Source organism: Myotis daubentonii, chromosome 8 (genome assembly GCF_963259705.1).
Source record: "Myotis daubentonii chromosome 8, mMyoDau2.1, whole genome shotgun sequence".
NCBI classification, from domain to species: domain Eukaryota; kingdom Metazoa; phylum Chordata; class Mammalia; order Chiroptera; family Vespertilionidae; genus Myotis; species Myotis daubentonii.
Window position 1 is genome coordinate 54,991,545 of NC_081847.1, and position 24,202 is coordinate 55,015,746.

The following is a 24,202-nucleotide window of genomic DNA, read 5'->3' on the forward strand; positions in this document are numbered from 1 at the left end:
AAAGTCAAGGGAGCCCAGGCGTGTGTGGGGAGGGTCTGGCATGTGTTCACCTGTGAGGCCAGGTGAGCGGCATTGAGGAACAGCTGCAGAGGAGAGACAGAGTGGGGAGAGGGGAGGTGAGGAGAGAAACGGAGATTGGGAGAGAGCGCTGCAGGGCAGAGAGCAGCTGCTTTGGGGGTTCTGAGGAAGTTACACGGGTCAGTGGTGGTCTCCAGTGTGTCAGCGTGTTCAGATCACTGGATTTTGGAGCAATTGTGATGGCGGGCAGAGGGACAAGGGTGTGAGTTAGGGACGGAGACTAGTTTGAGGGAAGTGACTGCAGGCAGGGTGAGGGGGTGAGGAGGTGGCCCTGAGCCCCTGGCCTCAGTGACACTCAGTCATGTGTGGAGTGGACTGGATGGCTGGATGGACAGACGGAGGAGCAGGCGGGTGGATGGATAACGTGTGGGGGGAGGGGGCTGGCCATGTCCCACGTCAGGGTGGTGGTCACCTGACACTTGATACAGTGAGGGAGGACCTTAGAGGTACAGGGATGTTAGAAGTGATTTTCCCCAGAGCCCAGAGTGTGACTGGAGGCTCTCCGCTCCTCCTGGGAATTTTACCCAAACCAGAGGTGCACAGGTGCCTAGAGTTTGGCCATGTCCCGGACTGTGGTGAGGAACGCATGGGGGATGAGGATGGGGAGATGGGGGGGGACATGCGGGGAGAAGGGGGTGTGGGGACTGTGGGGATATAACAGGCCTGGGGCATCATGGATCCTGGGACCTGGGTCTCAGGTGGAAAGGGTCCTTCAGCAACTCCACCTGGGCCTCACAGTAAAGGTCACTGGGGTCAGAGAGTCAGCAGAGGATCCTCGATATTCCAGCAGAGTTTGGGGGTCCCTGTGTCCCCACACAACTCGGATCTTGGGGTGCCAGGGAGGATGCCAGCACCCGTCTGGGCAGGTCCACCATGGGTGGACTTTCCTGCCTGTCCCCCCTCCCTGGTGTCCTGAAGTGACCGTGGACTTTGGGGGAAGTTGCACAGACAGCACAGAACTCCAGGGCCGAGGGCCGAGGGCCTAGTCCTGTGGCCCTGGGAAGCCACATGGTGTCCCCACGAGGAGGACTGGCAACTCCCAATTCCCACGGATCCGTTTCTACCCCAGGATCCCGGGAACCTGGCCTTCAGGTTTACCGGTGCCCCCTCATGTCCCTCCATCCCGGTGTGCGGGGGGCGGGGGGCGGCGTGTGGGTGACACTGGGAAGGGCCCAGGGCATGTGTCCTGAGAACCCAGTGCCCTGCTGGGAGGGTTGAGCCCCCAGTGCCCCCTGGGTGCCGCTGGATGTAATTCCCCAAAATTCCAGCAGGTGGCACTGGAAGCTAAGAAATGCGCACTGGTCACCTGGGGTCTAGACTGGTTTGGGGCCCAGGGTGTTCAGAGCCAGGTCTCTCCCTGAGCTGGAACAACCGGGCCCAGAGCCTGTGATCCCTATGGACCCGGTCACCCCACTGAGGAGCCCCACCTTCCTCAGGTGTGGACAGCCACAGGGCCTATCTCCCTGAATGGGAACCATGGTCCGTGGTCATGACAAAAGCCATGCTGAGTTCTCAGGTCTCCAGGTCCTTCTGGGGAGACCTGGCCCCATGGGTGCTGCCACCTTCTGCCGGCTCCTGCCTGCAGCTCCTTCCCAGGGGACACCTCCTGGGAGGCCAGAAGGCTCTGGGGGCCATTGGAGAGGACACTGAGTGGAGCCACAGGGACCCCGGACAGCTGAGGCCTCAAATCCATTTTCCAAAGTCCTGCAAACTCTCATTACTAACTTCAGAATTTTCTAAGTCTCATCACCATGCGGCTTGAGAACCAGAAAATCCTAGCACTTCCAGCTGGCCCGCTGTCAGGGCCCCTGGGCAGAGACACACCCCATGGGCACCCTGTCCTTGGTACTAAACCCCACCCTGAAGACTAAAGTGCCCACACTCTTGAGCCAGAGCTGGGGCTTTGCATCTGTCCCGCTCATTAACGGAGGGGGAGGTGGGGGCGCTAAAATCAGCTGGACCAGAGCCACGAGATGCTCTTCGAGTCCATCCTCATCCCTACATAGAGGACACAGACCAGGAGCCCCCATCCCCGTGGCCAGGAGCGCCTTAGGGGAGGTAGTCACAGCCCAGGTCTGTGTCCTGAACGCAGCACCGTGACCAGGGCGAACTCCGTGCATGCTCAGTGGGTGCTCTCGCAACACCCCCATGTGTGACAAAAACAGGGAGAGACTAGAACGTCAGCGAGAGGACAGTGGGTGAGCTGAGTGGGCAGCCATGGTCCTGGTCACCTCTGATGACCTGGCTGGTTTATGGAGACCCAGTGTCTCAGGATTAAGGTGAAAGCAAGATGGGCAGGACAGGGCTGTGAATTTAGGAGGCAAAAACATGGGCTCGATGCTGATGAGATGGGGGATTGGGGTGCAGTGGACCAGCCCAGAAAGTGCTGGCCCAGGAGCTGTGGGTGAGCCTGGGTAGGAGAGAAACCGCCAGTTGGACTTGGACGCGGCGTCAGGAAGAGTGAGAGATCCTCGAAGTGAGAGGGTCACCCGGGGTAGCCAGCTTTCAAAACCCTCCCCGGAGGCCGCCTGGCAGCCTCGGCCTGGACCAGTCTGCTCCCCAGACCACTCCCACCCTCCCCCACCTGTCTGCAGGGCCCTCCCTTGGACCCCAACCCTGACCACAGGCCATGGTGGGCTCCAGGGCACCCCTCAGCTCTGACACCAACACAGGGGATGTGTCCTCAGCCCGGGTGGGGGTCCCAAGTCCTTGGAGGAAGCTGGGAGTGGCAGTGATGGGGGAGAAGGTGCATGGGCCAGTGGATGTCCGGCTGGTTAGGCCAGTGGGGCCCATGGCCATTTCAGCAATGATGTCCACTCAGCACAGCCCCCTGCTGCCCTGTCACCCCCACCCCCAGGCCTTCCCCAGCTGCTCACACTGCCCAAGAGGGTCCGCCAAGGCCTGTCCCAGCCCGACCGGACTGACCAGCTGTCAACTCAGAGGACACCCCTGCCCAACCTGTGAGGACAGCACATGGGGTCAGTCGATCCCTCAGGAGCAGTGAGGCCCCTGCTGTGGGCCCAGTGACAGGACAGTGAGGCCCCGTGATTTCCTAGCTGGGCTGAGCCTTTGAGCATCGCAGGTGGGGACGTAACCGTGGCCATGGTGGCCTCAGTGGGACCTGAATCTCTCAGCCTGTGTTGCCTCAGGCATGGGAAGCGCCACCCAGGGGCTTGGCCTCCAGCCCCCAAAGCCCTGCCCCACTGTGTCCTGGGCCCCTGAGGCTCGCCGCTGCTCCAGTCTCATCCAAAGCCCACGTCCTCCAGAAGGGAGCATCCCTGAGAACCTGCCCCAGTGCCGCTGTGGCAAGGACACCCGCCAGCCCAGCAGAGGCCGCCATGGGGAATAGCACGCGGGCCCTCAAGCACGGAGTGACCGCCTGACCCAGCAAACCCCCCCCCCCCCCGTGTCGTCTCCTGGAGGGTTGGAAGCAGCATTATTCACAGTGGCCAAATGTGGGAACTTCCCTAATGCCGTGCACGGACGAGGGGATAAGAGCACGTGGTGTGGACATACAATGGGGTTACACACCCTAAAAGGAAGGGAATTCGGGCAAGGGCTCCAAGGTGGGTGGACCCAGAGGACATCCTACCCAGTGAAACTGGGCCATCACAGTGGCCGCACGCCGTGCGATTCCATTGTGTGAGGTGCCTGGAGTGGTCAGAGTCAAACAGCGGCTGGGGCCAGCGGCTGGGGCGGAGAACAGAGTTCAATTGGGAAGTCGGGAGAATTCTGTGGGTGGGCGGCGGTGCGGGCTGCACAACTGTGCGAGTGCCCTAATGCCCCTGAGCTGTGCACTCAGGAGCGGCTAAGACGGGACGTTTTGTTATGTGTATTTTACCACAATACCTGTAAGGGACTCTGGCTGTCTGAGAACCAAGCCCAGGTGGAGGAGAGCCGTGCCAGCCAGCGCCCACCACCCAGCACCGGCTGCCCACCCAGCACCCGGAGCTCCTGGGGCCACACGTCCAGGGCCATGGCCCCGAGCTCTTTGGTGTGGGCTTTAAAACTGCATCGTCGCTGAGGGTTCACGTTCATTACACTTTGGCGAGATGCCACTTCCTGTTTCTAAGTAGAAAAAAGGCTCAGTGGCTTGTAAACGGTGGCTGTCGGGGGACATCAAACGCTCTGACACAGCCCCTTGATGATTTACTTGTAATGAATCAGAAGCACATGGACTAAATTCCCCTTGAAATTCACTCGGGTTTAAAATGAATGGAAAAAGTGCCTTGCAAAGCTTGTTTAGAGCTTTATTGAACCAAACACACGTTTAAAATAGTTTTGGGAGCCATGGAACCTAGTCCCGGGCAACTCTATCCAGTCCCCGGGCCAGCGTCTCCCCAGCACTGCATCCCCGGCACTAATGACCCCGTTCAGATGGAGAAAGGAGGCCAGAAGCACAGACTCCCGGGAGTTTAAGAAAAAGGTTACAATGCTGTCATTAGCAACTAGTAGCTGCTTTTATTTTGCAAGAGGAGAGAGTTGTGGATTCACAGGTGCAAGCCCCACATCTCGCCAGAAGCAAAAGTAACATTTTTCCATGGGGAGGTGTTGAGGAGCAGGTGCCGCAGGCTTAGAAAGTGGCCCCTGGGCCTGCACCACCCGCCCCCTCCCTCCACCCGCCTCCCCTCCTCCACGTTGCCCTGGACATGGAGACTGCCCCCGAGGCCCTCTGGTCCTGCAACTGTGGAAGCAGAGGAGGCAGAGGCCCACCGAGCAGATGCTGGGCCTTCCTGGGGACTTGCCTGCGCTAGCCGAAGGCTGATGGGAAGGGCCCAGGGAGCTGGGCCTCAAGGGATCAGGGCAGGCGATGCATCCCCAAACCTGTGCGGTAGCTGATGCGGCCAGACCCGCCCGAACCACGTGACCACTCAGCCTACTTGTGCTTCCAAGAGCGTCAAGGTAAATGTGAGGAGCCTGGCCAGACCCCGGTGGCAGGCACATCCTGGGGGCAGGTTCACGCAGCTTCAACGCTTTCTTCCTCCGCCCTCTTCACAGAATTGTGTATTTTTCATCTGCCTACGAAGCCCATCTCTCCTGTCCTCACAGATGCACAAGGGGCCCCGGCCAGGTCCCCGAGCTATGGCTCTTGGCTGGTCCGTGATTCCCAACTCCAGCCAGACCGAGCACCAAGGGCAACAGTCCCTCACCGGAGTGGGGGGGACGCAGGAGGGCATTCAGGTCCCACGGGAGCAGATGCTCAAATGCTCGTGGATCTGCCTCTGGACTCACTCTCCTCCACAAGCTCCCCACAGCAGGAGAGCGCCTCTGCCCAGCGGCTGCAGGCTCGCACCCCTGGGAGCGGGGTCCTTAACAAAGGCTGACATGGGATGCAGGGGTGCCCACACTGGCCTGGAAGTAAGAGCCCAGTCCAGTGCAGAGGTGCCACTGCCGGGCTGCCAGCCAGGCTCCCAGGGTGTCCTGGGTGGGGGTCACTTCTGGGCCACCCGCACTGAGACAAGGTGGGATGCAGGGTCCTGGAAGGAAATGAAACCACTTGGCATTTGTGCTGGTTCCCTGGGGCTCCCATTAACAAGTGACCACAAACTGGGAGCTCGAAGCAGCAGAAATGCATTCTCTCAGGTTCCAGAGGCCAGAAACCCAAGATCAAGGCGTCCGCAGGGCTGCGCCCCCCTGGAAGCTGTGGGGGGAGGAGGGGTCCTTCCTGCCTTTTCCAGCTGCTGGGGAGCCCTGGAGGTGGTGGTGAAGGAAAACGGGCCGAGAGTCCTGGGTCCAGTGAAGATGCGGCCTAGGCTGAGGGGAGAATTGGGAGCAGGACCCGGGCACACTCCCAGACGTGCCTCAGACACCATCCCAGCCACGGTTTGACCAGGCCCCTTCTGTGGAGGAGCTTACTGCCGGCATTGCTGAGAACAGCAGAACAGTCACAGTCGGGGGCTGTGAGCTGGGTGTGGCCAAGGAAAGAGAGTCCTACCAAACCTCGTCCTCCCAGGCGGACAGCGGGCACCCAGGAGCCACGGCAGGGTCTGAACACTGTGGGAGGGGAGAGCTTCACTCAGATAACCCAGCCCCTCGCTAAGCAAATAAACAATCAAACAACCACCACCCAGGCTGGGAGGGGAGGAGGTACCAGTACCAAAAGGTGCCACAATATATTGTCTAAAATACCCAGTTTTAAACGAAGACATTACGATGCAGGCAAAAAAGGGCAAGAATGCATGACCCATACATCCTTAAAAAGCAAAGCAAAACAGGTAACCAAAGCTGCCTGCAAGAGGGACCCGATGTTGGATTTAACAGAAAAGTAATTAAAAACATTCGCTGTGAATGTGTTGACAGAACTGGGGAGAAGCTTGATTAAAGAAGTAAAGGATAGAGCAGGGCTCCTCAAACTACGGCCCGCGGGCCACATGCAAATGCAAATATTGTATTTGTTCCCATTTTGTTTTTTTACTTCAAAATAAGATATGTGCTGTGTGCATAGGAATTTGTTCATAGTTTTTTTTAAAAACTATAGTCCGGCCCTCCAACGGTCTGAGGGACAGTGAACTGGCCCCCTGTTTAAAAAGTTTGAGGACCCCTGGGATAGAGGATGATGATGTCACATCAAACAGGTGCGAGCCATAAAGAGACAGAAACTGTAAAAAGGACCAAATGGAAATTCTGGAGCCAGAAGGGACCACTGAAGCACCAGCTCACCGGAGGGGCCCCAGCAGCAGGTGTGTGCCGGTGGCAGAAGAGGACTGAATGGACCTGGACAGGTCAGTGGAGATGATGGAAGCTGAGAGCAGAGAGAAACAAGAGTGAAGGAAATCAAGGATGGCCCGGCCGGTGTGTCTCAGTGGTTGAGGGTTGACCTACGAGCCAGAAGGTCATGGTTCGAGTCCCGGTCAGGGGACGAGCCGGGTTGTGGGTTCAGTCCCCAGTAGGGGGCGTGCAGGCAGCAGCCCATCAATGACTCTCTCATCATTGGTGTTTGTAGCTCTCTCTCCCTCACCCTTCCCCTCTGAAATCAATAAAAAAATATTTTTTTTTTTTTTACAAAAGAAGATGGTTTCAGAAAAATGTGGGCCAACTATGGGTAGTGGGGCTACAGGAAGGACAGGGGAGAGAGAAAGGGGAAGAAAAACATTCAAAGAAACGATGGCTGAAAATGTCACAAATTTATCGAAAAACAATAACCTCCACATCCCAAAAGCTCAGTGAACGACAAATTCGGAGACCCACTCATGACACATCTCAGTAAAAATGCCAGAATTCGAAGACAAGGATCTATCTCAAAGGCAGCAAGAGAAAAATGATGCGTCACTTACAAGGGAACCCCATAAGAGCAACAGTGTCTTCCCAGCAGATGCAATGCAGGCCTGAAGGCTCTGAGTACCCCAGAATCCTACACTTAGCAAAACTATCTTTCAAAAATGAAGATGAAATGTAGATGTTCCCAGATCAACAAAAACTGATAATTCGCTGCTCGCAGACACACCTTACAATAAACACTAAAGGAATTTCTTCGGGCTGAAAGCAAGTGACTCCAGACAGAAATGGATCCACATGAGAAGAACAGCTCCTGTAAAGGGAATTGTATGATTTTATACAGTACGGATGTGTGTTCTTCTTTCTTCTCATGGCTGATTGAAAAAGCAACTGCATAGAATAATGTGCATATAGTGTGATGCTGGGACTATAAATAATAGAAATGTAATAGGCTGCGATCTATCTGCCAATAACAACACAAAAGAAGTGGGTGGAGCAAAGCTGTTTTGGTTAAGGAAGTGGCTGCAGGTGGTAAAGTAATCATTGCTACAACGTGTTGTGGGGTTTGTAGCATCACTATTTGTAATATGCCCAACAGAGAAGGGAGAGAGGGGTAGGCCTCTGTGGGGTTAAGGTGTGTATGTGTCACTAACATTAAGCTGCTTGTGGTATGTTTTTGTTTTGTTGTTAATTCTCACCTGAGGATATTTTTTCCATTGCTTTTCAGAGAGTGGAAGGGAGGGATGTAAGAAGAGGGAGAGAGAGAGAAAAAAAAGCATCGATGTGAGAGAGACCAAACCTGAAACCCACGTACCTGCCCTTGACCAGGAATCGAACCCATGACCCTTTGGTGGTCGAGCCAACACTCTAACCACTGAGAAACAACGGCAAGCTGCTTGTGATGTTAATGTGTGTGGTAAACCAGAACAACCAATAGGAAAATAACTTATAAAAAGTAAAAAAAAAAAAAATCACTAAGTAATTAAAATGCTCCCTTTAGAAAAATACCACTCAACATAAGAGAAAGCAATCAAGAAGGAATAGAGGAACAAAAAAAGACATGAGAAAAACAGAAAACAAAACAAGTACAATGGCAGGTGTAAATCCAGGTAACAATATTGGTATGAATTAAACAAGTCAATCAAAGACAGAGATTGTCAAATTGAACAATAAAACACAATCCAACTTTAAGCTGGTTATAGGAAACACACTTTAGATGCAAAGGTGGAAAAAGACAATTATGCAAAGAACAACTATGGAAAACTGGAGCGGCTGTACTAATGTCTGACAAAGCAGATTTTAACACAAAAAGTTTTATTAAAGATAAAGAGGGATATTTCATGATAATTGAAGACCAATCCATCAGGAAGACAACAGCAAGTATAAACACATGTGTCCCTAACAACAGAGTTCCAAAATATAGGGTGTCCCACACATTTGTATACACACAATGTAGATTCTATTACATTTTGAAAATGAAATGTATTTTGATCAACACTGCTTTTATAATTATTCAGTGTGTATACATTTTTGGGACACCCTGTGGATAAAGCAAAACCAGAAGGAATGAAGGGGAAACTTGATGGTGCTACAGAAACACCCCCCCCCCCCGAGACTTCACTACCCCACTTTCCTTTTTGTTGTTGTTATTAATCTTCATCCAAGGATATTTTTTTGCATTGATTTTTAGAGAGAGTGGAAGGGAGGGTGGAGGGGAGAAAGAAACATTGATGTGAGAGCGACACATCGACTAGCTGCCTCCTACACCCGCCCGACCAGGGCTGGGGAATGAACCTGGAACCCAGGGACATGCTCTTGCCCGGGAATCAAACCTGTGACCCTTTGGTGCTCATGCTGATGCTCGAACCACTGAGCCACCAGCCAGGGCAATACCCCACTTTCCATAATGGATGTAACAACCAGACTGGCGATCAACAGAAACCAGAACACTCGAACAACACCTGAGACCAACTAGACATTCCAGACATCTGTAGAACACGCAACCAACAGCAGAATACAGATTCCTCTCAAGTGCACATGGAACTCTGCCAGGTAGACCACACACAGGGCGGGGCAGAAGCAGGTGTACAGTTGTTCACATGGAAAATACTAAAATAACTAATAAATAACAATACAAGAATAAACTCTGTTTCACATACTCACAACTGCACACCTCCTTTTGCCCCATCCTGTACTAAGTTATGAAACACGCCAGCCGTCTAAGGCAGGGACTGGGGCTAGGGAGGTGGGCGGAGATTTAGCAGACAGGCAGGCCATAGGGACCCGGGGAAGAGGGTGGGACGTGGGTTGGAAGAAAGCTCTGGTGACTGACTAACTGTGGGTATGGGGCGATGATGCCTGCCGGGAGGGTGAGGGCTAACAGTGATGGGTGAGGTTTCCCAGTGAGGAGGTCCCTGGGTGGCTGCTCCAAGTGTGGAGGGTGCGGAACCAGGAGCAATGCTGAGCGGTTTGGGGGTTTTCTGGATGCCCTGGGCATGTGCCCCAGGGCAGGAAGTTGATTGAGTGATTGACTGACTGCAGTTTCAGATCTGGTGGTCAGGCTGAGGCTAGGCTGGGAGGCCAATGAAGAAGGCCTTTGGACGGGGTTTGGATGAGATAGTGCACAAGTGAAAGCACAGTGTTGGATATCTGAACCCCAAATGTATAGATCTCTAAGAGCACCCCAAACTTAAAAGGAAAATCTGAATGTGCTGATACAGACGTATAATAAAAGGGAACCCTTTCTTTCTCAACTCCAGCCATAGCTGTGAAATTTACTTACTTTGGCTTAAAAAAAAATCCCAGCAATTTACTTAAAAGTAATTGACCCCTCCATAATTCCGATTTCTTAACTTACTTCCAAGCTCTGCACTCCGGCTCAGTGCCAGGTCCTCAAACCTGCTTCCAGGCACCTCTGTCCCGCGTGCGCTCCTTCCTCGCTGGGTAAAGGGTGCTGTCAGGTGGCATCCACCCCTGTAGGGGACAGGAGTCAGCGCATGGAGTGTTCCTAAATGGAAAAGTGTTGAAGCGGCCACCACCGTGGCTCAGGTGTGGACCAAGCTAGAACAAGCGTCCACATTTAACCCGCAGATGTCCGCGTGATGTTCCTGAGCAACAAGTGGTACCTGGGTGCGCGCGACTGAGTTACGGGAGGAAAGGGTGGAACTGGCCAGGCACGTGAGCAGGACCCCAGGAGAAGGCGGGCAGCTCCAGGCCAGGTGCGCCGAGGTCCCGCGGGGCTCCCAGGGCAGGAGGCCAGAGCTTTCTCAGGTCCTCCTGACCCGGCTGGACCGCCCACATCGCTGAAGACCGCGTCTCCATAGCAGTTGTGCTTAAACACAACACCCAACCATCGTGACTGCCCGGGTCCCTAGAAAATCCCGGACGGGGTGGAACATCCCGAGTGCGCGCCAGGAGAACGGGCTTGGCATCCAGGGGGACTTTGAAAATGGTAAGCTTCTCGGTGTATTTGCCCCAATAATCCACAGAAACAGCAGTAATCTAAAAATAGTCTTGTTTTCTGCCCTAAGCTCCTTTTAACTTGGTTAGTCATCACCCATTCTTAAAATAAAATCCGTGTAACGTCTCTCCTGGTAGCGGCTATAAACACACCTCAAGAGGAAGCGGGAGGCCCGGCCGGCGGGAGGGGCGCGCAGGGGCCGCGGCCGCAGCACGGAGCTCGGGGGCCGCGCGGTGGCCGCAGGACCCGCCGCGGACCCGGGGGCGCGCTGGCCGCAGAGCTGTGCCGCCGCCTCCGGAACTCCCTACGCCTTGGCGCGCGGCCACCGTGGTCCCGGCAACGGCATTAAACAGAGGGAAACAGACGGGGATTCCGTCACCGGGCGGGGGAATAAGGAGGGCATTGAGAGCAGACAGGAAAGAGCTTTTCTGGATGGAGTGAAAATTATTTATCGAGGGGGAGGGGAGGACCAGCCACCTTGGCCACCAGCCCCGGCTCCGGCTCTTCCCCGTCCAAGGGCGCACCCGCCCATGTGGGTCCCGCGGGCTCTGGGCCGGGGAGGGGGGTGCGCCCACGCGTGTGAAAGTGCGGGAGGGGCAGAGGTGGAGGTCAGAGTTGACTTTAACACGACATGCGGGACCTCCCTTCGCTTCCCCCACAACAACTCAGCCTCCTCCGCCGCCGCGTTCTGGGGGTGTGGGGCGGAGATCAGTGGGCGGAAACCCTCCAGGCAAAATCCTTGGGGCGGGGGGTTGGGGGGGAGGACGGGAAACGGAAACTCTCCAGGCAAAATCCTGCACCCAAGTCTGGGTACACCAGTGCAGAAAGATCTTGTGCAGGGAGGTGGCGCCGGGGGGCGGAGGCGCGAGGGCGGCGCGGTCCTGGCGCCCCCTGGCGGCCTCCCCCGCCGGATTCTAGCTTCTCACTGAGCATCAGGCATCCTCTCCCTGTCCCCCACACCCTCAGAGTCCTCTCGGGGGTTCCCCCAGCCTCGGTGTCCTCGCGGCCACTCCACCCTCTCGGAGCCCTCGCGCCCCTCTCCCAGCCTCGGTGTCCTCGCGGGGGCCCCCCTCTCCCTGCGCCTGGGCACCAGTTATCAGCATGAGAGCACGTGTACAGGTAGTGACTCGTGAAAAGTGTGACACCCACACAGACACCCCAGGGATGAGGGGCTTAGTGGGAGACCTGGCCCGGAGAGAGATTTCGGTTCTGTCCAGTGGACGCCGCTGGGCAGTTTGCTATCATTTACTGTCCCACCCGATTAGCTGTCTAGACCCCCCTTTCCCTGGGTTCCCCATTTCCCTGGGTCCCGGGCCTGGATTCATCTGGGGGACCCATCCGCACGCCACAGGCCTCCTGGATCCCCGCAGCAGACACGTCTCTTGCTTTTGGGTTTATTTTAAACCACATAAGGGTGTCGTGCCATAGATTTATGGGTTTTGTACACCAGACATTTTTACCGCCCTAACACTCCAGTCCCTTCCATCCGCGGCCAACGAGAAAATATGGTCCCGTTTGGCAGCCGAGCTGCGCAGAGGCCGAGAATTTGAAAGAGGAAAGTGTTACTTGAACGGCGGCGTCGGCGCTGCGGGCCCAGAGCAGCCCTGCTGGCCGATCCCGAGCCGGGGGCCGGGGGCCAGGGGCCGGGGGGGGGGGGGCCGGAGCCGGGGTGGGGTGGGGCCGCGCGGCTCCCCTGCCCACCCCCAGCTCCTGCAACCGGAGATGGGATGGCTCGGGCATTTACACAGTGAAACGACAGTAAGTCGAGGTACCGGGACTGCCGTGCAATCTGTTAGTGATTTGGCGGGGTGGGAATTTCCTTTCTCGGGCCTGCCAGTGGGAGCGCTTTTCCAAATTTCCACCGCGGGGAAGCCTGCGATTTTACATAATGACTTCAGCATGCCGCGCTCTGGCGCCCCTCGGCCCTGCTACCCCGCCGCCCCGCTCTGGGGCAGACAGCGACTCTCTCGACCCACCCTGGACCCGGTCAAGGCTGGTCGGTGCACAGTGCCCCCACGCGAGCCCATGCCCGCCTCACTTGCGTCCCAAGCCGAAAGAGGGGCAGCTCGGTCCGGGGAGGGGCCCCGCGCTCAGCACTGGTCCCCGGGGCCCGCGCCGGCTCGGGCGGGCGGGCGGGCGGGGCGTGATGTCATGGCAGGGAGGGGGCGCGGGAGCACCGGGCGACGGGAGGCGGGGGAGGTGTTTTCCAGCTTTAAAAAGGCAGGAGGCAGAGCACGGCCCTGCGTCAGAGCGAGACTTTGAGACTCCGGACTCGCAGGCACAGTCGCTGCGAGGGATCCGGCTGCCAAGCGTGGGGACCGGGCACGGGCGCACCCCTCCTAGCGCTGCCACTGCCACCCCGCTTGGGTCCCGGGCCGCAGCCGCCCCGCCACACGCGCACACGCCCCTGGATGACATTTCTCCGGGGCGCGCGACGCTGAGCCCAGGCAGCGCGCGTCCGCCGGGGAGTCAGCTTCCCGGGAGCCCGACCCCGGCGGTGCCCGCTCCTCCTCCTGTTCCGCGCCGCCGCGGCCGCGTGGATGCCAAGCACCAGTTTTCCAGTCCCTTCCAAGTTTCCACTCGGCTCTCCGGCTGCCGGCTGCGGGAGAGGAGAAACTTTGGGGCCCGCGCCGCCCGCCGGCGGCACCATGAAGTCGGCGGAGGAAGGTAAGCCCGTGCGGCTGCCGCCCCCCACACGGCCCCCCAGCCCTGGCCCTGACGCCCCCAGCCCTGCGCCCACCGCCCCCGCGCCTGTGCCGCCGGCGCGAGCCCCCAGGGTCCGACCCGGGGAGGGGCCGGCTGGCCGGGCCGGCGTCTGTCTGCGCGCGCGGTGGGGCGCGGGTCCCCCGCGCGCTGGCGGGCGCGCAGCACAGATTGGGAAGCGGTGTCCCCCTGGTGTTTCCCCGGAGCAGCCCTGATTTCGAGCGCGCCTTCTTGCCAATAGGTGTCTCCTCTTCTCCAGCGCTGAGTGCGCGCTCTCGGCCTTTGCTGGTGCAGCCTCGCTTTGAATCCCGGCGGTAGAAACTCGGTTCAAAGGCGGGCGGTTTGAGGACGGGGTGAGGTTAGGACCGTCAGATCCACGAAGGACACTTTGGGATGAAGCGATGTTTGGGGGAGGACGAAGGATGGTCTGTTCCCTTGCCCTTGGGGGGAGGCCACCTTCTGGCTTCAAAGACCAGTCAAACGTGAGGTGTGGGGGCCTTGCCCCTCCGCGAGCGCTCTCCCCAAGGGTCATCCTCCAAATCCGCCTCCGCGTGGCTGAGCCGGCTCTGAGCCCTCGGGCTGGAGGCCGGATGTAGGATTGAAAGCGATCAAATGCGCTGTCCGAATGCAGCCCCTGATTCTGGCGGTTTTCCGTCCCATGGACACCAGAGTTCCAACCGCAGAACACGCTTCAGGACACTTTGAAAGGGGGCCGCCAAATTTCCAGCTGCTTGTTCGGAGTCACAGGATGGCTGTCTGCGCTGTAGCCTGGCGATGGCGAGGCCCCGGCGGACAGTGAACTCGCCACCCTCCGCGGGGCAGTCTCAGTCACAGCCCCCTTTGTCACAACCTTGTGAGAACCACCAGCGAGCAGAGCAGCCGGGACCTCTTGTGGGAGGGGAAGCTCCCTCAGGTGTCTGGAAACCTGGGGAGCGGGTGACTAGCACCCCAGGGAGGAACTAGGATGGCAAGCGCACAAGGGAAACTGGGCGACATCTTTCCAAATGCCTTACGGGTGCTGAAGCGGTTTGTTTAAATTACTTTAAGAAAGCTGGCAAACCTGCCAGGGTAATGAGCACTCATTTTATACAGGCGGACATCCTTCCGCGGAGCGCTAGAAAGTACGCCCTGCTGCTTCCTGCTCCCGCCAGCGCCAGGCCTTAGAGTGCAGTTCCCAAAGCCTGCCAGCCGCCGGGCGGGTTACCTCTGGCAGAGGGCTCCGGCCCACAGGCTCCGGGCAGGCTCCGTGCCACAGCGGCCTGGGGTCTCACGTGGTGTTCCACGTATTCTGAATCAAGGCAGAATATGCTCCTTACCATTTCACCTCGATTTAGAAATTGTCAAAATGCAAACATCAGGGAATGTTTATGGGACCAGCCTTGCTACTAAAAAAAAAGTTTTTTAAAATTCTTGAGGTTTTGATTGGAAACCCTTGGACACTTATTTTAAAGTTTTCCCCACTATCACTGCTTAAAAAGTTCAGGGTTTTTTTGTTTTGTTTTGTTTTGTTTTTACTTGGATAGTCAGGGATCCGTCCTGCAGCAAAGAATCTTTTTACTCTGACAAGAGGAAAAACCATCTCTGGGGGCGGTGCCGAGCTTTCCTGTTTCCTACTGAACAAGATGTATTTCAGAATGCCTCTGCTGAGCGCGCAGTGCCAGGTGCAGCCTGGCCTTTGACTAAACAAATACTGGTGTATTTTATAAGGACAAAATTAGGCTAACCAGAACGTATGATCTAATCCATAAATACAGGCCCTCCATCTGAGGCAGGTCACCCTGCAGGGCTGGGGGGACGACCTGCCCCACACAGGCCCTCGGAGGCATTAGGTGCCATCTCAGACTCTGAGGCCACCGGCCTCGCCTCCCCCAGTCATGAGCATCGGGCTGCAGCTCGTTAGGCACTGTTGTTTCTGATGTCCCCAGCTTGGCTTCCCTGCGCACAAGGCGGAGAAATGCAGGCCTGTAGGTAGCCACCCGCCCACCCATCCCGAGGTTGCTTCACACTGACTGCCCCCAGGCTCCCAGAACAGAACAAAGCACCCCTGTTCTCCCACCCGCCATTTAACTTCTCGGCCATGTTTCCCAATCCAGATTAGAAGGGCGCTGGCGCCCCACTGCATGGCACTCGGGGCTGGAACGTGCACCAGGGAACACCCGCAGCCTCCGAGGAAGCGCCAAGCTAAACATTTCCCTCAAGACAGGCGTGTCTGCTGAGTTGGCAAATAGCTCCGACCACTTTTAAGATGAGAGTCCTGGGGTGCTTGTAAGAGGAGCATGTTTTCAAAAGGGCCACCCCAGCTAGTCACCTTGGTTGGGGATCTGAAACTAAGTGGGGACCAGCTCAACCTTGGGAAGAGCAGCCCTGAGTCCTGAATCCTGCAGGGCCCAGGGCCCAGGTGGGCACGGCCCACGGAGCGTCCACCCACCTCTCCAGGACAGTGGAGCGAAGTTTTCATCTAAGCAGGTGATGAAGGCTCTTATTTGTGTGTCAATTTTTCGCGGAGGTGAGAAGGTGGCTGAAGTTAAAAAAACAAAACACGGAGAGAAAATGAGATGTTGTGGCTTCTCAACAGAACACAGAGCTTCCATTTGCCTGAAGGTCAGCAAAAAAAGCAAACTAAAACAAAACAACCCTCCAACATACATCTCAAAGTGAGAACTATTATTAGAAACCAAATCAGGCCAAAGTGAGCTATAGTTTATCACTGGAGAAAACCCGCCCTTTGCAAAGGGTCACGGGAGAGCAGCTCTGGGGGGCCGGCGGGGTCACGTGACTAGTGACTAAGCGGGGGTCCCTGCTTCTGGAAAAAGCAATGCCCCCGGGGCAAAGGGCCTGTGGGGCAGGAAGGAGGGCGGGTTAGCAGCAGGATTGCCACTGCGGATCGGGTTCCACTGCCCTCTCCCCCTTGGCACTGGAATGCCCCCGTGTGCTTCTCTGGCTGGCGCGGTGGCCTTCACGACCCCCCTTCCTGTTGCAGATGCTGGCTTGGGGTGGTGCCCCGACCCTGGGGACAGTTAGCGCTCACAGCGGGGAGAAAGACAAAGGGCGGTGGGTGCGCTGCTCTGCGCCCCCCTGGGGTTCAGCCCTGGGGGGCTTGGAGCTGCCAGGCCTGGCGGGGGGCGGGGGGGGGCTGGCATTCCCCTCGCACAGGAGCGTGCGGGGCGTTTAGGAGGTTGGGGACTGGAGGAGGAGGTGTGACGGAAAAGAAGGGGTGCCTTAGGGGCCCGGGCCTGCGAGTCAGACCCCGGAGGCAGAAAGGCCCGGGAGCTAGGGCGTGAACGCGGTGCGGCGGCGGCCGAGCCGGAGCGCCCCTGTCCTCCCTGCGCCGCGGGGCTGGCGGGGCCCTGGGCCTGGGGGTCCGGCCGGGAGGTTCGGGCCTCGGCGGGTAGCGCCACCCCCTTCCCCCGAGAGCACGGCGGCGCGCAAGCTTGAAAAGAAACAAAGTTGTAGACGGAGTCCGCGGGCCTGGCCGGTGCCGCCGCCGCTCTGGGCGCGGGCACTGCTCTTTGCGCCACTTGGTGTCCCGGCGGAGCCGGCGGGACGCGTGGGGTCCGGACAGGGCGCTCCCCCCTCGCACGTGGACCCTCGAGGCCGCGGGACACGCTGGGGTCTCGCCCGCGGGTGGGGCGCTAGGGCGGGACACCAGCAGCGGGCGTGCGCGCGGCTCCCGGAGTTTATTTAAAACTCGGGACGCCGCCGCGGAGCTGTTTGTGTGAACCCGGAAACGCGGGGGAGGGGCCGGAGCGCGGGCGGGGGAGGGGCGGCCGGAGTCACGTTACCGGGACCGGCTGGGCGCCGGGCGCAGGGCGCAGCCGAGCGGGGCGGCGACCACAGGTGCCCGCGGCCGGCCGGGGACCCACCCGACCCGGCCCGCACCCCGGCCCCAAACCCGATTCTGGCCGCAAACCCGACCCCGACTTCCCTGGGTCCTGGCCCCGACCCTCTGGACCTTGCACCCTGGGCCCTGGACCCCAGCCCCTACCCTGGACCTCGGACCCTGGCAGTGACCCCTGATCCCGGAACCTGATTCCGATCCTGGACCCCGACCTCAGACCCCGGCCCTGACCCTGAACCCCAGACCCCGGACTCTGACTCCCACTCCGGACGGGCCTTCCCGACATGACGGGTCTGGAGGAGGACCAGGAGTTCGACTTTGATTTCCTTTTCGAATTTAACCAGAGCGACGAGAGCGCCGGGGTCGCCCCAGGTGGGTCCGCGGGGGTTGGAGGTGCAGAGCCCAAGGTGCAGGGGACACGGGCTGCAGGGTCTGGGTGTACAGGGCAGGGGTTGTGGGTCTGGGGTGCATTGTCCAGGGTGCTGGGGTGCAGACGGGGGGGGGTGCAAGGGTTGGATGTAGAGGGTCCAGGGGTGCAGGTCCTTGTGATGCAGGGGTCATGGGTGGAGGCTCTCGGGGTACAGGAGTCAGCAGGCGGGGGTGAGGTCTGGAAGAGCCAGGCTGGGGCACAGTCTGGGGCCAGAGCAGCCCCTCCCAGTCTCTCTGCTCCTGTGTCCCTTGGTCCCCAACCCCTGCCCAGGTCAGGGCAGCACCATAGTGTCCCCACTCCCAGTCCGGTGCCCGGGCCCCTGTGGAGCAGGAGGAAAACAGGTCAAGTTTAATGGAGAGTGGCAGGTGGGGCCGAGGGAAACGCTGTGAAGCCGCTTGGTGCCACAGCTCAGGTGTCCGGCGTCAGGGAGCTTCGGGTCCCCTGCCTGTGGGTCACTTGTGCTGGTCTCTGGAGCCTTCCTGTGAAGGGGCCGCTGGCTCCAGGCGGCCGCTGCACCACTCAGGCCAGGGCACAGGAGCGTCCAAGGCCCAACTTGGACAGTGCCTGGGGACAGGTGGTGAGTGGTCACTGCCAGAGGGCAGGGGGGCCATGGAGCCCCCCATCTGTTGGGCTCCTAGCCCCTCCCAGAACGAAGCTAAAGTGGAAGTAGCCCAGCCCTGGGGGTGGGGGGCGGTCCTTTTCTTTCTTTCATTTTCTCTCCTCTGTCTGAATAAAGGGACCCTGCTGCCCCCAGAATGGGAGCTCTTGAATAAGAATAAGAGCTGCAAGAGATCCCGGCCTGTCTGCCAGGCCGTGGCTTGGGGAAAGCCAGGAGCCCCTTCTCAACCCTCTTTTTCTGTGGCGACTTCAGGGTCCGCTCTCTGTCAGTGCGGTGCCCACGTGGCGGTGAGACGATGAGGCTGCACACAGTACTCTTGGCACTGTTGCCATTTCTGCAACAATTGTATAATATTTTCCATACCGTTCATGCTTTTCTTTTAAAGACTGTAACACCCTGGTCGTTTTAAAAAAATAAATGTTCTGACCAGGCCGAGGCTGCCTGATCTTCCTTACCCGCGCTCCTCTCTGACCGCCTCCCGTGTCTTCCTTGGCTGTGGGTTTTCAGGCCTCGGAGACATGGGCGCCCAGGAGACCCAGTGGGAGAGATCTGAGGCCTTGACTCCCCCCTGCCCCCCCACCCCCCGGTCTGGCTGCCTGTGGCTCTGGGTGCAGCTCTCTCCCTGAGTGTTCAACCACTTTTCAGTTCATTTAGCAAAGATGGCAAATGACAGGTGCAAGTATGGACCGCACTCTTGGCCTCTTTATGGTGTGAAAGGCCGGAATGTCACATAGTTGGGGTCACACAATATGTAGCTTTTTAGAGCAGTTCCTTGCCCTTAGCAATGTGCATGGGAGGTTCCTCCAGGTCTTTTCATGGCTCGACAGCTCATTTCTCTCTGGTGGTGAATAGTATTCCACTGTCCGGATGGGCCCCAGCTCTTCACCCATCACTCTCTGAAGGATGTTTTGGTTCCTTCCAAGTTTTGGCAATTATGAATAAAGTCTTTTCTTCTTGTTCTTATTAGTTGCACATTACATTTATTAATCATTAAATTATTACACTATTATATTAAATTGTTACATTCAATTCTCCAGCTCTGAATGGGTGATAGCAATGGCTTCACATGATCTCCGGTCTGGGCCTGGATATAAATAAATGAATGAGTGACTAAAAGCGAGATCAATTGTAAGCTTGGTGACACAGCTTTATTAACACATGCTGAGCACAAAAACAGGCCCTTCATCAGGACAGGTCAGCCCTGACCACAGGCGGCCCGGCTGCTCGTCTGGGTCACGGTTCCTCTGACTTGAGAGCAGAACCCTCGGTGTCCTGTCCTCCAGGGCTTAGCCCTCATCCCCCGTCTCTTAGGCCACCTCATGCTCTTATTGGCTGTGTGGCACTGATGGGCTTCTGTCTTACCTGTTCCTTCAAAGGAATGACTGGGTCTTGGGGTTCTTTTTTCCCAGAGGGCCTAGCAGGTGCAAATAGGCAGTCAGCAGCCATTTCTTGGGAGAAAGAAAAGAGAATTTTAAAAATAATGTGCTCTGGGCTGGGTAGGTGAGCTGTTTGCGCCCATCTATCTTCCGGTCCGTTGGCCCCAACCCCCTCCTGGGGGCAGAAGGCTGGGCAGTGGGTCTCCTGCTCACCTCTGGGTCTTGGGAAAGAGCTGCTTGCTGTCAGTTGGGAGGCGGGCGTGGCCCAGCTTGCCGCCAGGGCTCCTGTTTGCTTCGTTATTTTGGCCGGCCCACCACTGCCAATACTGTCACCCTGGCAACTCCGGAGGAACTTGGCCAGGCCTCTGGGTCTGGCTGGAGTCTCCCCAGCAGTCGGGCCACCTCCAGCTCAGTGCAGCCGGTCTGCGCCCCTCGCATGCTTGGTGGGCGGCATTTTGTCGCTCCCATGCAGAAGGGATGTCTCTGGAGGCATTTTTATTCTCAAGTCCGTTCTCAGCAGTGGTGAGGGTGCCGTGAAGAGCCAGAGCCCTGCTCACATGCAGGTCAGCCCGGCTGCAGACACCGGGTGGGATCCCGCCCTGGGAACGCTGTCCCCCGGCAGGGAGGCCCTGGAAGCAGGGGGCATGCGAGGTGTGGCGGACCGTCACTGTTTCAGGACAAGCCCCTGTATCTTTCATACGAGCGGCCCCGCCGCCCTCAGAGACAGTTGTATGTACGGAGGGCACTTTAATTCTGTGTTATGTTCGTCAAAGGCAGACCACAGCTAGTCAGGAACAACTTGCTGGTTTTAGCTCCTTAAATACAGAATGAGAGGTAAGGCGCTCCAGGCAGAGGGCCCTCCGAAGGGCCAGCGGGGCTCGCTTACGGGACATTCTGGGGAGTGTTTGCCGCCATGCGGAGGCTGTTCTGTTGGCCTTTGCAGAGCCTTCTCCGGGCAACTTGTTGGGCCAGTGGTGCCCTTGGAAGCTGTCTCTGTCTGTCATCTGTGGGGCCTGCCCAGTCCCCGCGCCCTGAGGTAGCGCTTTCCGCTGCTGCTCAGTAAACAGGTTTCAGCGCTGGTCTGGGCACTGAGCGTGTTTTGGTTTTATTTTGTTTTGTTTCCATTACCTGCAAAATTATAATCTTGCCGCGTAGGTACCAGCCCCATTGCCCAGTGGATGGGGGTCCGGCCAGGCGTTTGGGAGGACGGGGCCTGGCAGTCACTCATGTCAGTTCTATTTCTAGCCTCATGTCCTGTGGCTCAACCCCAGCAAACACGAAAGAAAAGTAAAAGTCAGTGTGTCTCTCAGAGTTTGCAAAAGACCGCAGGATGCACAGGGGCCAGAGCGGAGATTCCTGTTGGAAACGTCTGCTCAGGGGACACGGGGCCCCGCGTGCGCCGAACATCAATGCAGTCGGTGCTGGGCCCGCCCCCTGGTCCCGCTGTCACAGCTGCGGAAGGGCAGCCCCCACAGGGTGGTCACGGGTGCCCGCATGACACCAGGTACTATTGGCCTTAACAGAAAGCACGTGGATAAAACTTGGGGGTGGTGATTTAGAAAGAATAAAATAGGAGGGTTCTGAAATAAATTACTTCTCAAAATGAGAAAATTTGCTGAGCATTGAATTTGCAGTGGGCGCTGGACCAGCCTAGGAGCCGAACAAACCCCTGCCAGCCACCAGGCCCCGCCTGCTCTCACACCGTGTCCATCATCCAGCCCCAGAGCGCCTGGTATGGTGCTCTGCCGGGAGGGTGTTGGCGCCGAGGAGAACGAGGAGAGTAAGGGGCGGGCAGTTCCTGTCTTCCCAGGATGAGCCCCGGTTTTATGACTTTTATGATAGTAAACTACTTTGAATAAGCTCCCAGTGTTTGCTTAGCTCCTGCTGCGGCTTTGTACTCACCTGCACTGTAATTTAATGAACCCTCCTGGGCAGGTGGCCAGGGCCCAGAGCGCCAGCAGAAAATGACTCCAATGGGTGCTGAGCTCCCTGGGGGCTCCTGACACGCCATGAATCGGCTTGACATCGCAGGATTGTTAGGAAAGTTACTGGAAATATTGTCATTCCATGTAAATGAGGCCCCTTTGAATAACTAAATAATTCAGACTTGAACGCAGTTTCTTTGGTAATAAAACCAGACGAAGTGAAGCGGCAAGGGAGGGTGCTTGGCCCGGCCGGCTGCGACTCTACCTCCTTGTGGTTTTGTTCTAAAGGGAGAACTTCGTCATCAGCTCCGTGGAGTGTTCATGGCGAGGTTCACCCTATCAGGGCCTTCATTTCAAAATTTGTGTAATTACGGAGAACTCATGCTTAGGTGAGTCTTTTCTTGTTTTCAAATAAAGGCTTTGTGTTTTTTCTCCTCATCGGCAGACTTAGGTTCATTTAAATGAAGGCCGCTTCCTGGAATATTCTGGTTGTCAGTGGACCCCATGCTCACACAGAACTGCCCCTCACTCTGCCCACCCCCTCCTACCTGCAAGTTTATCCCCAACCTTCCAAAGGGCTAAGCCCTGTGGGCAGCTGTTGGGGAGCCCCCAGACTTGCTCTGCTAATGGCTAGACATTTTTTTTTTTAATTCTCAGAATTACCTTCCTGCCAACAAATGGTTCAACTGTGGGATTGGCTATACTAGTATCTCTTTGTTTTAATTTTTTTAAATATATTTCTATTGATTTCAGAGAGGGAGAGGGAGCGAGAGATAGAGGAACATCAGTGATGAGAGAAATCATTGATCAGCTTCACGCCCTACACTGGGGATCAAACCCATAACCCGGGCTTGTGCCCTGCCCTGACTGGGAATCATCGAACTAAGACCTCCTGGCTCATAGGCCAATGCTCACCCACTGAGCCACACGGGCTGGGCTGGCTCTATCTCTTAAAATATGTTATAGATGTGCATCATATTTTTTTAGCTGGGCAGGAAGTGTAGGGATCTGTCCAAAACCTCCTCCAAGGCCCAGGCGGGCTGGTGCCAGGCCTCCTGAAAAGGACACCAGGGCTGCTTAGGGCAGGACCCAGCAGTGCTGGGAGGCAACTTCATGTCTGCAACCACACGTCCTATTTCCACGTGCCTCGTGCTGCGTCCCCGGAGATGGCGGTTTCTCTTTGACGTGAACGTTCATTTTCTATGGATGTTAGGTCACCTGCTGCTTCGCAGACACAAAGGCTGTAACCGAACAGTGGACCCAGCGTGGGTGTGAGTGTGGGGCCCGTGCTCACGGGCAGCCCTGGCTGCATGGGCTGCTTCCTTCTGTGTGTGTGTAGGGGGGGCGTGGGGGGGGGTTTTGCTTGTTTCTGTCATGGGGACGTTGCCACCTCAAGGACCAAACATCAGGAAAGCTCTGGTTCCCAGGGAGCAAAGTTTGACCGGTGCAGGCGGGCCGTGCGGACTGTAGCCGCTGCCTGGTTCCCGCAGCCTGGGGGATCGTGGGGGGCTCCCAGGGACATTCATCTGCCCCCAAAGCAGGAGGGGTGCCGAGACCACAGGAAGTGACCCCCGGCTCCGTCTCATTGTGCCAGGAAAGTGCGTGTCCAGACTAGGAAAAGGCCAGCAAGTTCCCTGTGGGTGACCAGCCAGTGCAGGGGTGCTGGGCTGCAGAGGGGTCTGCAGGGGAGCTGGTGGGACACCGGGGGACCCCCACTCCTTAAGGAGGAGCCTGGGCAGCCAGGAAGGGGTGTGCTGCCAGCACCTGCGGCTGTAGAGGAAACACACCAAGACGCAGTCATCTGGTCCGTAGTGAAGACTGCCAGAGTGGATGCAGGCAAGCCTCGCTCTGACCTACACTTAATGTTGGGACAAGTCAAACAGAATAGAGCTGTTTGTTGAAGTCTAATTACTAAAGTCCTGCCCCATAGGTATACGGTTCGGTTTCACACTTGCTTTGCTAACATCCTACTTACGGATCATTTGACAGTAATAACCATAATCACACAGTGACAGGATGGGGCTTCGCTCTCGGTCGGACTGGCTTTACCTCCAGTCGGAAGGACTTGTTGACACCTGCCGGCCGCTGATGTCCTTTTATTGAACTGGGAGATCTGGTGGGACACTGGGGGGTGTTGGGCCGCCATGGAGAGGATGCGGGATGGGGCCGTGTGGCCGTGTCTGTGAACACGTGGGAGAGTGTGCAATAAGGTGCACGTGTCTGTAGAGAAGCATTATTTACCAAGGCCATCTTTAGACTCCCTTTGGAAGGAATACAGAGTAGCATGTCATCTCCCGGTGACTGAAGGAGTAAGATTTCCTTCTGTGGGGCTTGCCTGCCCTGGCCTGGTCCCTCTGGACAGAGCCCAGGCCTGGCCTCTTCGTGTCCAGCTCAGGCGCTTTCTGTGCTGTTTGTCATGGCCCCGGGCGGGGGGACGGCCTCTGGGTCCCTGCCTGGCGCCTGCACACAAGAATGCAGGGACGTCCCCACTGAGAGGTCACCATGACCCTGGAGCCTGGGGCCTCAGCAGCTGCAGCCCCCTGCCACCTCCTCCTGAG

General features: G+C 57.3%; 1 protein-coding gene across 14 annotated transcripts in view; it reads left to right on the forward strand.

The window, feature by feature from the left end:
- The first annotated feature begins 13,144 nt into the window (after positions 1 to 13,144).
- Positions 13,145 to 24,202, forward strand: part of NFATC1 (nuclear factor of activated T cells 1) — a 105,731-nt gene continuing 94,673 nt past the window's right edge. For 10 of the 14 annotated variants that reach the window (XM_059706420.1, XM_059706416.1, XM_059706419.1 and 7 more), the window contains exon 1: positions 13,145 to 13,420. In XM_059706420.1, coding sequence (XP_059562403.1) covers positions 13,294 to 13,420 — 127 coding nt within the window. In that variant the 5' untranslated portion in view covers positions 13,145 to 13,293. Of the gene's footprint in view, positions 13,421 to 15,996; positions 16,058 to 17,214; positions 17,667 to 21,932; positions 22,034 to 24,202 lie in introns of those variants that run through there. The other 4 variants (XM_059706421.1, XM_059706418.1, XM_059706417.1 and 1 more) reach the window with 4 other exon arrangements.